We start from the raw sequence: 12,862 nt of genomic DNA on the forward strand, positions 1-12,862 counted from the left end.
GTTGGCCCTGTTACTTGTGTTGGTTATTGGTGTAATTTGAATTTCTGTGTCCTTTGAAAACTTAACTAAAATGAACAAGTCAACAGGATTTGGAATGCAGATATAGTAGTCTAGTGCTTGCCTAGCTACAGGATCCTAAGTAAAATCCCTGATACGAGATGGGAGAAGTTGGGAGGAAGGGGAGAAAAGTAAAAGATGGAAGCAGGGCTTTGATTGATTAGAGCATGAAAGTCTGCCATCATAAATGGATTGATTAGTGCCTTGCAAATGGGTTTTAATCACCTTTTGGTATTGTGAGGCAGCAGTACTTTTTTAGATATAGTGTATGTATGCCAGATACTGTGAGGAGCCACCCCTGCATACTCCATTACAAGATGGCGCCTGCATTCGGCAGCACCAACTGAAATTTCCATCCCTTGTTCTCTGCCTCTCCCGTGGCGTCATATGGGCTGACGAGCTGCAACCAGTCAGAGCGTGACACGTCGGAGGCGAGGACTATTAACCTATAAAAGGATTGGGCTTTGGTCCTCTGGGGTCTCCGCTCTGTAAGCTTATGCTCTCCCTCTCAAGATGCATTAAAGCTTTCTGCAGAAGGATCCTGTGTGTGCCGCGTCGTTCTTGCTGGCGAGACGGTTGCGCGGGACAACTGGTGCCGAAATCCCGGGAACCTCAACATCGTCAGCACCATCGGAGATCCCTTGGATTCAAGGAGGATTCAGAACTGCAGGTGGATACGCTCAGAGAGGTATGTCCTTTCTGGATTTTGGCTTGGACCTCTCGCTGCCTTAGGAAGATAGTGTTGAAGCCATAGTGATTGTCCTGGGAGTGCTACTATGCTCTGCTTTCACCGTTATGATTGTTAGGTGCGTTAAGTCCGACGTAGATAAGCGGCAGCACTCTGTTGCGTGCCTCAGTCTCTTGTAGATAAAAGAGCCGTACGCGGAGTTTACTTTCATTTTCTTCGCACTTGTAAGACGGACGTAGATAAGCCGCGGGTGTCTGCTCGTTATCATGGGCTCCTTTCAGTCTATCATTACAGCGCTAGAAACGGTGTTAAAGCAACGAGACATAAAAGTTGCCAATCGGACACTTAAAAATTTTGTCAAAGAAATTGATCGGGTGGCTCCCTGGTATGTTTGCTCCGGGTCCTTGACTCTTGCCTCATGGAATAAATTAGGTAAAGATCTTGATAAAAAACTGGCAGAAGGGGAATTGAGACAGGGGACAAGGGCCGTTTGGAAACTTATTAAGAACTGTTTAGAGGATGAAGCCTGTCGGGCTGTTGTAGCGGAGGGACGAAATGTCCTTGAAGAAGTCCAGGATAGCATGTCAGAAACTGAGCGTAGTGAGAGGTTGGGCGCGCGCAAGAAAAAACCAGTCCCAATTAAGGAAAATGGCCCCCCCGGTGCGTCTAATGACAAGGGGGTGTATGCATCGGACCCTAGAGGTCCCTTGCCTGTTGTAAGAAAGAAAGGGAGTACTAGTCTATACCCTTTACAAGAGCTTGAAGCTTTAATTGCCGATAGCTCCGATGATTCTAAAAGTTCAGAAGAAGAAGACTTAGACCCTGAGGAAGAAGCTGAACTAGAGGAGGAAGAAGCCAGATATGAGGAGGAGAGGTATCATCCTGATGATCACTTGCGGAGTAAGAGAGAGCCCCGAAAGCGGCAGCCTTATGCAGCCTCCCCGCAGGTAGTCCCTTCAGCGCCCCCTCCTTATGAAATGCGCCGGAAGTCCTTCTCCTTCCTCCCGGAGAAAGTAAAAAGAAAACTACGCCTTGCTTATCCTGTTTGTGAAGGCGCAGAGGGAGGACGGGTGCATGCACCCATAGAGTATAGTCAACTTAAAGAATTGGCAGAGTCGGTCAGAAAATATGGAGTAACAGCCAACTTTACTCTAGCACAATTGGACAGGCTGGCCATGGCCGCCATGACCCCAGCTGACTGGCAGACGGTGGCGAAAGCATCGCTTGTCAGCATGGGCCAATATTTGGAATGGAAAGCTCTCTGGCATGAAGCTGCACAGGAGCAAGCCAGGGCCAATGCTATGGCTCTGACTCCGGAACAGCAACAATGGACGTTCGACCTCCTGACAGGTCAAGGGCGTTTTGCAGCTAATCAAACAGATTATCACTGGGGTGCATATCGGCAAATTGCTGATATGGCCATTAGGGCCTGGAAGGCACTCTCCAAAAAGGGGGAAGTGAATAATCAGCTCACTAAGATTATTCAAGGGACCCAGGAGCCTTTTTCAGATTTTGTGGCGCGAATGACAGAGGCAGCAGGGCGCATCTTTGGTGATCCTGAAACAGCCGCGCCTCTTACTGAACAGCTTATCTTTGAGAACGCCACTCAGGAATGTCGCGCGGCCATAGCCCCAAGAAAGAATAAAGGACTACAAGATTGGCTCAGGATTTGTAGAGAACTTGGTGGTCCCCTTACTAATGTAGGATTGGCTGCTGCCATTTTACAGTCTCAAAAGCGCCCCCTTAAAGGGCCTGACAAAAGAGTTTGCTTTAAATGTGGAAAGCCGGGGCATTTTAAAAAGGACTGTAGAGCATCAGAAAGAGAAAGGGCTCCACCTACCCTCTGTACCCGCTGTGGTAAGGGCTACCACAAAGCTGAGCTATGTCGCTCAGTAAGGGATATAAAGGGCAGAGTTCTCCCTCCTATGGAGACATTTGTGAATAAGAATCCAAAAAACGGGGCAGTGGGCCCTCGATCCCAGGGCCCACAAAAATATGGGAACAGGTTTATCAAGGCAACAGACGAGGCTCCCCCGGAAACAGAACAAGAGTGGACTTGTGCGCCTCCTCCGACTTCTTACTAATGCCCCAGATGGGGGTGCAGCCTGTCCCTGTTCAGATGCCTACACCATTGCCACAAGGGAGCGTAGGTCTCCTTTTAGGCCGAGGATCGCTCACCCTGCAGGGACTAATTGTCCATCCTGGTATAATTGATAATCAACATGTCCCTGAGATTCAAGTATTATGTTCCAGTCCTAATGGGGTTTTTTCTATTAGTAAAGGAGATAGAATAGCTCAGCTGCTGCTCCTCCCAGGTGATGCTCATCAGAAAACAGAAGACAGACAGATGGGATCCTCAGGCCAGGATTCAGCTTACTTAGTTGTTAGCCTCCAGGATAGGCCAAAGTTGTCCCTCTGGGTTAATGGTAAGCGTTTTGAAGGCATTTTGGACACCGGAGCGGACAAAAGCATAATTTCCTCCCATTGGTGGCCCAAATCTTGGCCAACTACTGAAGCGTCACATTCTTTACAAGGACTGGGATATAATGCTCACCCAACTATCAGCTCCTCGGTCCTTATTTGGAGGACCATGGAAGGACAGGAGGGACGGTTCACCCCATATGTACTAGCCTTGCCTGTTAACTTATGGGGACGGGATGTTATGCAAGCCATGGGACTTACTTTATCTAATGAATATTCACCACAAGCAATCAATATTATGAGAAAGATAGGGTACGAGGTGGGAAAAGGACTAGGGCGCCTAGGACAAGGGCGGACAGAACCTGTGGCGCCTGACCCCAACCAAGGAAGACAGGGCCTGGGTTTTTCCTAGGCGCCACTGGGGCAGCACGACCCATACCATGGAAAACAGAGACCCCAGTGTGGGTTCCCCAGTGGCCACTGACCTCTGAAAAATTGAAGGCGGTAACCAGCCTTATTTCTGAACAGCTAGCCTTGGGACACATTGAACCATCAACCTCCCCTTGGAATACCCCGATTTTTGTCATCAAAAAGAAGTCAGGAAAATGGCGCTTGCTACATGATCTAAGAGCCATTAATGAACAAATGCACCCCCTAGGGGCTGTGCAGCGGGGGCTCCCGGTGCTTTCCACCTTGCCCAAAGATTGGAACTTAATTATATTAGACATCAAAGATTGTTTTTTCTCCATCCCTTTGTATCCTCCTGATAGACCATGTTTTGCATTTACTGTCCCCTCCATTAATCATATGGAACCTGATAAGAGATTCCAATGGAAGGTATTGCCCCAGGGCATGGCAAATAGTCCGACTATGTGTCAATTGTATGTACAAGAGGCCCTAAGGCCAATAAGAGAACAATTTCCAATGCTAATAGTTATTCACTATATGGATGATGTGCTTATATGTCATAAAGATCAAAAACTTCTTCAAGAAGCCTATCCTTGGCCGGGCGGTGGTGGCGCACGCCTTTAATCCCAGCACTTGGGAGGCAGAGGCAGGCAGATCTCTGTGAGTTCGAGACCAGCCTGGTCTACAAGAGCTAGTTCCAGGACAGGCTCCAAAACCACAGAGAAACCCTGTCTCGAAGAAAAAAAAAAAAAAAAAGAAGCCTATCCTTTATTACTTAAGACCTTACAGTTTTGGGGCCTCCAAATTGCTACCGAAAAGGTCCAAGTTGCTAATTCTGGGCATTTTTTAGGTTCCTTAATTTTTCCAGATAAGATTCTTCCACAAAAACTTAAAATTTACAGAAATGATTTATGTACTTTAAATGATTTTCAAAGGCTGTTAGGAGATATTAATTGGCTTCGCCCATTTTTAAAGATTCCCTCTGCTGACCTAAAGCCCTTATTTGATATTTTAGAGGGAGATGCCCACATTACCTCCCCCAGATCTTTAACCCCTGCAGCCGAAGCTGCCCTCCTTTTAGTGGAAAGGGCCATTGAAAGGGCACAATTATGCCGTATAGATTCATCCCAACCCTTTTCCCTATGCGTGTTCAAAACAAGGAAGTTGCCCACTGCAGTGCTTTGGCAAAATGGGCCGCTTTTATGGGTCCATCCACATGCTTCCCCTCATAAAATAATTGATTGGTACCCTGCAGCCATAGCTCAAATTGCCCTTAAAGGCTTGAAGGCAGCTGTTGGCCATTTTGGCAAGCACCCCATTTCCATTATAGTTCCTTATAACTCCCACCAAGTACAAACATTGGCTGCCACTTCTGATGATTGGGCCATTTTGGTCACCACCTTTTTAGGAAAGATTGATAATCATTATCCTAAACATCCTTTGATACGATTTGCTGCGGAACACCCTATAGTTTTTCCCCGAGTGACTTCACCCACCCCATTGAAGGATGGGCTGGTGGTGTATACAGATGGTTCAAAGGGCGGTCTTGGAGCCTACGTTGTAGGCTCCAGGGTGTTTTCACGATCCTATACAGAGACCTCCCCTCAAATAGTGGAGTGCCTGGTGGTGTTGGAAGTTTTTCAAAAATTTTTGGGTCCTCTCAATATTGTTTCTGATTCCTTTTATGTAGTCAATGCTGTTAACTTGCTTGAAACTGCCGGGATTATAAAATCCACAAGCAAAGTGGCACTTCTTTTTCAAAAATTACAGGATTGTCTACTGCATAGGAAAGCTCCTTTCTTCATCACTCACATTAGGGCCCATTCAGGCCTCCCTGGACCAATGAGCCTTGGCAATGATTTGGCAGACAAAGCCACGTGACTGGCTGCAGCCGCATTTATTTCACCCTTACAAGCTGCCAAGGCTTTTCATAATAACTTCCACGTCACCTCTGAGACTTTACGCAGGCGCTTCTCTTTAACCAGAAAAGAAGCCCGTGATATTGTTACCCAATGTCACAATTGCTGTCAGTTTCTTCCTATTCGTCATACAGGTATCAACCCCAGAGGAATTTTACCGCTACAGGTGTGGCAAATGGATGTTACTCATGTCCCCTCATTTGGAAAGTTACAATACGTTCATGTGTCAATAGACACCTGTTCTGGTGTTCTCCATGCAACGCCACTTACAGGGGAAAAAACTTGCCATGTTATTCAACATTGCCTCGAGGCATGGAGTGCCTGGGGAAAGCCCAGATGCCTCAAGACTGATAATGGACCTGCTTATACTTCTCAAAAATTTAAACAATTTTGTGCACAGATGCAAGTCACACATGTTACAGGCTTGCCTTACAACCCTCAGGGACAAGGTATTATTGAGCGCGCACATCGTACGCTTAAATCTTATCTCATAAAACAAAAAGGGGGAATTGTACAGGACTTACCCCCAGTACCGAGGGTTGCTATTGCTGTAGCACTTTTTACTGTGAATTTTTTAAATTCGGATGAAAATGATCAAACCGCAGCACAGAGACATTGCTCGGACCCACAGCGGCCTAAGGAATTAGTAAAATGGAAAGATGTGCTGACTAATGAATGGAAAGGCCCGGATCCTATTTTAATAAGATCCAGGGGAGCTGTTTGTGTTTTTCCACAGGATGAAGAAAATCCCTTTTGGGTCCCTGAGAGACTCACCAGAACTGTCTTGGAGCAGGAAAATGAAACCGACCAGCAACATAAAGAAAAAGAACAGGGCGCTTCTTGTGATGCTGTTGATGATTAAGATTCTGGTAATTCAAGGGGAGCCACGTTGGGGAATAATGTCGACATTCCCATTGCCAATGCCGGTAATGTGTAATGCACAAGTTTTCCCCCGATTTTTTGCCACTAATAAAGAACTGGGACTTGCCTTTCTGCCCAAAGATGAACAAATTCAAGAACTTAAAGAAAACAGGACTATCTCCCTTAAAGGGAGCCTTTGCTTCCTGGTGAAAGAACAAAATAATAGTGATTCCTGTAACCAATCCTCAGCCTGGCTAAAAGAGGCTAGATGGGGATCTAACAGTAATATTGTAATCAATGCTACAGTCATCTATGGCAGATGGCACAATTGGGCTACGAACAAAAGCTCCCTGGCCTATGTGTTACTTCCATTCAGTATGAAAATTTTACCAGAGCAGCTAATTTGTCTATAAGTCTTTTGCAGTTCATTTTGCAGAACTGGACCGTTGAATTTGAACAGACGCTTCGCGAGTTGAGAGCCGCCATTGTCTAGATCAACTCTACCCGCCTTGATCTGTCCTTCATGGAGGGGCTGTCTTCCTAGATTTCCTCGACTGTTTCTTATTTCAAAGGATGGGTGGGGGTGGGGTTGTTTGGTGTGATTGTTTGCTGCAGAATGGTGTTTCTCCTCTGGCTGGTTTGCAGGCTCAGAACCCAAAACAAAAGAGACAAGGTGGTGATTGCACAGGCTCTTGTCGCCCTAGAACAGGGGGCCCCCCCTGACATCTGGCTAACTATGCTCAAGCAATAGGCTATTCGCTGGACAGCTCTTGCACACCCGGAACTTAGGTTCATTGCACAGGGTAGAGTGTCTGGCCTTTCATCCCAAGAGGGGTGTTGAGCGAAGCGCATCGCACAGAGAGTTGCTGCTATAACACCCTCTCTGAGAGACATGTTGTACTGCATAAGGGTTGCCTGCCTTAATCTCCCTTTCCCAGAAAAACGGCAGAGGACAGGTCGAGAGCATCTCGGGTCTCGATAAACCTAGGGATGACTTTCGTACAAGTCCTATATGTTTGCTTGTGGGAAGTATGACCACTGTCTCTACCCTCAATAATCTGGGAAGCCTATTTGCCTTAATATATTAGAAAGGGGGAGATGTGAGGAGCCACCCCTGCATACTCCATTACAAGATGGCGCCTGCATTCGGCAGCACCAACTGAAATTTCCATCCCTTGTTCTCTGCCTCTCCCGTGGCGTCATATGGGCTGACGAGCTGCAACCAGTCAGAGCGTGACACGTCGGAGGCGAGGACTATTAACCTATAAAAGGATTGGGCTTTGGTCCTCTGGGGTCTCCGCTCTGTAAGCTTATGCTCTCCCTCTCAAGATGCATTAAAGCTTTCTGCAGAAGGATCCTGTGTGTGCCGCGTCGTTCTTGCTGGCGAGACGGTTGCGCGGGACAAGATACTATCTTAGAAGGAGAACACAGGCCTCAATGGACTTGGTATATGATAGAAATAAATACTCAAGTAGGATATCTGACTTTCTTGAGCCTCAGCTGCCTCAAGTCTAAGCTATTATCTAAATGGTTTGTGCACCAGCTTCTCCCTCACTCTAAAACCTCAGAGGATTTAGACAGTCTTTGGTGTAGAATTGGAGCAGCCCATAAAAGTATTGATAAGATAATATAATATAGATCTTTTAAAGACATGAATGTTCCTTCATGGTAGATGACAAATACATTCCCACAGATGCTCATATAGAATACATATTTGGTTTGCTCTTGTCAAGATAAAGAGAGATTAGATTAGGTCAATATAAAATTCCAAAGGCGGTAAAGGGATAAACTTAGAAAATTTACAGATACCTGAGTGATTAGCTGTAGAAATGTACTTTCCAAGAGGTGGATAAACAGGAATTTGAGGTTTGTAGGCTGAAAACTAAATCCACAATGCATCACTCAAGAAGACAGAGCAGATAACTATGAGAATCAATAGAGGCTCAATGTTTTCTTCTGCACAGCCACCAAAGCTTTGGTTAATATCATCAAGTGACAGAAATAGAGAAAGTTTGGTTAGGAAAAGAAAATGAATTGTCAAAGCTATTATGTGGGCAAGATTTTCAGGAAGCACTTTGAGCTTAAGTTATCTAAATAATTATGAAGTATTTACATAACACCTGACATCAGCTTTTTAAAATCACCTTTATTACTTTTTAAGTTAAGGATGTATTGCCATATTAGATGTGTGGAACCAGAGAACAACCTTGTGCAGTTGGACCACTCCTTAAACTTTTACCGCAGCGTGAACTCAGGGTCCAGGTTCAGAAAATGCTTTTACCCACCAAATCATCTCACTATCCCTTTGCAGACAATTTTTAGGTGAGCAGTGTATTTTAGTATGCGATGAAGATGGTAGTTGTACATTTGACTACTTATTTGAACCCGGTGGAGCCGATGTTAGGCATATAATAAAAATGGCATATAGTCCGTGGCGCAGCCGATAAAGCAAAGAAAGCTCAGCAAGCACCTCCAGATGATTTTGAGGCATCTACTTGTCAGAAAAACTGTAGGTTTCCATAAACTTCATGCCCCACAATAGCAACCAAAAAAAATAATAAAAGATAATCATTAATGTCTCTGAACAAAAATGTTGTTCTAAGCATTTGGGTACTTTTGTAAATGGAGGTACCTGGCCAGGCCCTATGTGGGACAGAGACCCAGGGAAGAGTTCAAGCACTAGCCTCGAAAGCACCAGTCTTTATGGACAGAAAAAAAAATGTGACTGTCAGTTCCCTCCTGAGCATTTGTGAGTAGAAGAGGAAATAAGTCAACAACAAAGACAATAAAAAAATTTATTTTTTTTTGTGCAGAATTCTGCCTGATTAATGCTCTGGGCTGCCTGCCTATATTTAATGAATGCAGTTTTTAGAGTCACATGGAGCTCTGTAATAGATATGAAAAAAGTGATAGAAGTAATGCAGACACAAGTAAGATGACCTGTTTCAGGGGAAAGTGGAGCAATGTTTACACTGCCGAACATTTTAATTTTCAATGTCTATACAGATGTTGAAAAAGGAGCAAAGTTGTTTTCCCCCCACTGCCCTAGTTTATTCTTTTTTTCAGGAAAGGACAATGCAAATGAGAAAGATTTTTTTATTCACAAAAAGTAGAACAAATTTCATGAAATTAAAACCGTCTCCAGATTCTATAGAACTGGTTGGCCTTATCTCTTTATTACTTTTTCTATGTAAATCAGTGTCCAGTATTGTTGCGAACATAATAGCCTGATAACACACATTCTTGAAGTTCCGTGAACAGAGGAATGTGAGGCAAAGGGATTTGCTATTTACATGCAAATAATAGCAAAGGCAAGTTCAGTAGTTCAATGCACACACATGCTATCACACAATCCCTTGACTGAAATCACTGCAGGCTGCAGGCATATACTACAGCTTATTAAATAAACTATTAAAGTTAGAGATACTGATCATTCTCGAAAATACTATGGAATCTGTTGTGTAATTCTGCTTAGTTGGCTGTTTTGAGGTCTTGAGCTTACGAAGATACAATCAACAAGGACTTCATATGCCTTCAGGAAGACACTTTTTTTTCTTTATCATGGTTTTATGACATTTTGATGTCATCTAATGGTGCACAATAGGTGATGGCTTCACAAATAGTTTGTTCAAAATAAAAACAATATAGAGGGGGAGAGAGCAATTAGACAAGGATGTGAAGTAAGAGATAATTTCCATACAGGTATAGTAATGGATGAAAGGACATTTAAATCTCAAATTGGAAGTAGGATTTCTGTCTATCAACTCAAAAACCATATAGTAAACACTGTAGTATGATTAATAAAAAGCCAGAGACAAGACAGCGTGGTTCAACCTGAAGACCAGAAAAGCAAAGCAGCCAACCTCTGGCTCTTACCTCTACCTCAGTGTGAAAAACAAAACACCAAATAAATGTTTATGCAAATAAATTTAATTTATGAAATTCAAGGTGTGTAGAAGAAATTGTTGGTGCTATGTTGAATGTTATTATGTTGATCGTAGGGAATTTAGGAAGATAGAGACATGCAAGGAGGTAGAAGTTGTGGTTTTTGTTCTGTTTGTGTGACTTTATCAAAAGCAACTGTTGTGAAAGGTCACATAAAGAAATAGGCCACAAAAGTAGTAACTGGTAAGTTGATAGATGTAAATAGTACAGCAAAATTATGATCTCCCCAAGCAAGGAATATACACACATTTAAAGAAAATATTAGTGATATATTATCTCAAATTATATATATATTATAGATTTATATATACATACTTAAAATATATACATATATAATGCACACACATATATGTATACATACATAGACACATATGTATATATTTCTTCCATTGGCATTTAGACAAAAAGAATGATAGCCAACCACACTGAAGTATAGTCTTGCCACAGTGCACAGTGTCTTCAAGATGCATTCTCAGGTCAATAAATGTAGATAAAATTCTGTGGTGGAAGAGAAAGATTCTGCCATTATTCAAGACAGTTCATATGTATGAAACAGATGTCAATTTCACTATGAATCATGATGACTTTAAGCATAGTGGAAATACGTCTTCCTTTTAGGTCTATATCAGCATGCTATAGTTACCACTTTTTAAAAAGGTCTCAAAATTTCCAAACCCAGAGATTTGACCTAATGATAGCATTATATTATATATTAATTAATGTCTTTCATCTCTTGGATATTAATAAATTAAACAGAAATGTAGATACAAATAAATGTGATCATCAGTGATTTAAAAATCTTTATGTTATTTTAAATGGTTTTATACCATAAATATTTCAAAGTTTGTAGCATGGGAGTGTATGATAGCTCAGCTACAAATCTTGTGTTGTGCATTCCATGTCTATTTCAGTCTGTCAGTCTGAGTTAGTATCCATCGTCCTTTTCTAACCATTTAAATCATTTGTACTAAGATAATGTTTGGGATCTAAGTAAAGAAATCATCCAGTTCATTTATCAGTCAATGAGTACAACAATTTTGTATTTGTTGAATAAGTAATTTTGTTCACTTAGAAATTATCAAAATATTTTAGATGAGATATATGTCTAATATTTTTATATATACATATACATATATACACATAAACGTATATATATAACATATATCACATATATAATCATCACTCTTTCTCTTCCCCCTCCACATATATATACATTATATATAAATGTATGTATATATTTAATATGATGACTCTCAACATAGTGCCAGTACTTTGTCACAACACTTGCAATGCATTTTTTAGCTTCAATTTATTTGAATAAGCATTAGTTAGACATTTCCTTTGTGTTTATCATGTTGATAGTCAGAAATTCTATCCTGTAATTGAGTTTAAAGTCATATATCCTTTTAGACGTTACACACACACACACACACACACACACACACACACAATCAGCTCATTTATTCCAGTACAAAAAGTAAAACATTTCCACATACTCTCTAATACTGATATCATGAGTAAAAATGTACTTTCTATGTTCAGAATTTTGGCTATGGGAATTTTCAGATCATCAAATAAAGTCTTTAGTGTTCTTTCATAAGTATGGAAATAGTAAATCTTGATATTTGCCACAACTGCATGTCTCCTTGGTGATAATTTATTTTGGCAATAAATAATCTACTGGCACTTTTGAAGAAAAGTTTAAAGTAGAAATCCAAGGGAGCAGAAGTTTGTGCAAATCTATGAAAGACAAATAAAAACTGATTGTTCTCCAAATGCTCCAAGTCTTGGCTGGATCACAGTTGTTAATGTCCAGGATGTCAGTGGGATGCCTGACTTACCGGCTCTTCATGTTTGTCAGCTCAGCTGGGTGGTGAAACATTCCTTCTGACCATTGACCTGAAAAGCAACAGAGGGAAGAACCTCAGTCAGCTAGGAAATCTCATTTTTGATAATCTTTTCTCTGTGCCTATGCTTTCTGGTTTCTGTTGTATATGGGTTTTTATCCAAAATGCATAAAAGGAAACTTTTGTTGTTAGTTGGCTTGATGCTTGTATAAGATGCAAATGTGAATAACACTAAATTCTGTCCCCAAGGTGCTCAAGACTCCTGAAGATTAAGAAGACTGATGTTATTTATATGTTTATGGTACTATGAGAACCAAGGGGTGAGCATGTTGTGGGCATAGGTAGTAAATGAGAGCTGGCAGAATATTTTTGAAGAAGCATAGTCTGCATGTTTAACAATGAAGAAAGACTTGTCTGATGAATAGAAAAAATAAGAATATTAACAATAGCTAACACTGAAGGCGCGTTTGCCTGGCATTTATTACTATACCTGATACTGTCAATCAACCTATACACTAACTGAAAAGACTGTTTTTATTTCACATATAAGATTAAGATATTGGAGGAGGCCAAGTGACAGAGACAATGTTCAAAACCCTATCTATTTCTATTGAATCTTCATTTTAGCAAGGCTCACATACAAAAATGAAAAGAAAAGGATTTGGACAATGATGCTAAATTATTATTTTTCACATTTGCATGTTACAAAGTTGAAA

The 12,862-nt window shown here is 41.8% G+C and overlaps 1 protein-coding gene across 1 annotated transcript; it reads left to right on the forward strand.

The window, feature by feature from the left end:
* The first annotated feature begins 1,274 nt into the window (after positions 1–1,274).
* Positions 1,275–2,956, forward strand: LOC130880271 (igE-binding protein-like). Its single transcript, XM_057779227.1, has one exon. The coding sequence runs from the start codon at positions 1,327–1,329 to the stop codon at positions 2,827–2,829; it is 1,503 nt and encodes a 500-aa protein (XP_057635210.1). The 5' UTR covers positions 1,275–1,326; the 3' UTR covers positions 2,830–2,956.
* The last annotated feature ends 9,906 nt before the right edge of the window (positions 2,957–12,862 follow it).

Source organism: Chionomys nivalis, chromosome 8 (genome assembly GCF_950005125.1).
Source record: "Chionomys nivalis chromosome 8, mChiNiv1.1, whole genome shotgun sequence".
NCBI lineage: Eukaryota > Metazoa > Chordata > Mammalia > Rodentia > Cricetidae > Chionomys > Chionomys nivalis.

What these genes read in the sequence shown, in the direction of transcription:
- LOC130880271 (XM_057779227.1), top strand. Translation starts at nt 1,327, where the DNA reads ATGTCAGAAACTGAGCGTAGTGAGAGGTTGGGCGCGCGCAAGAAAAAA.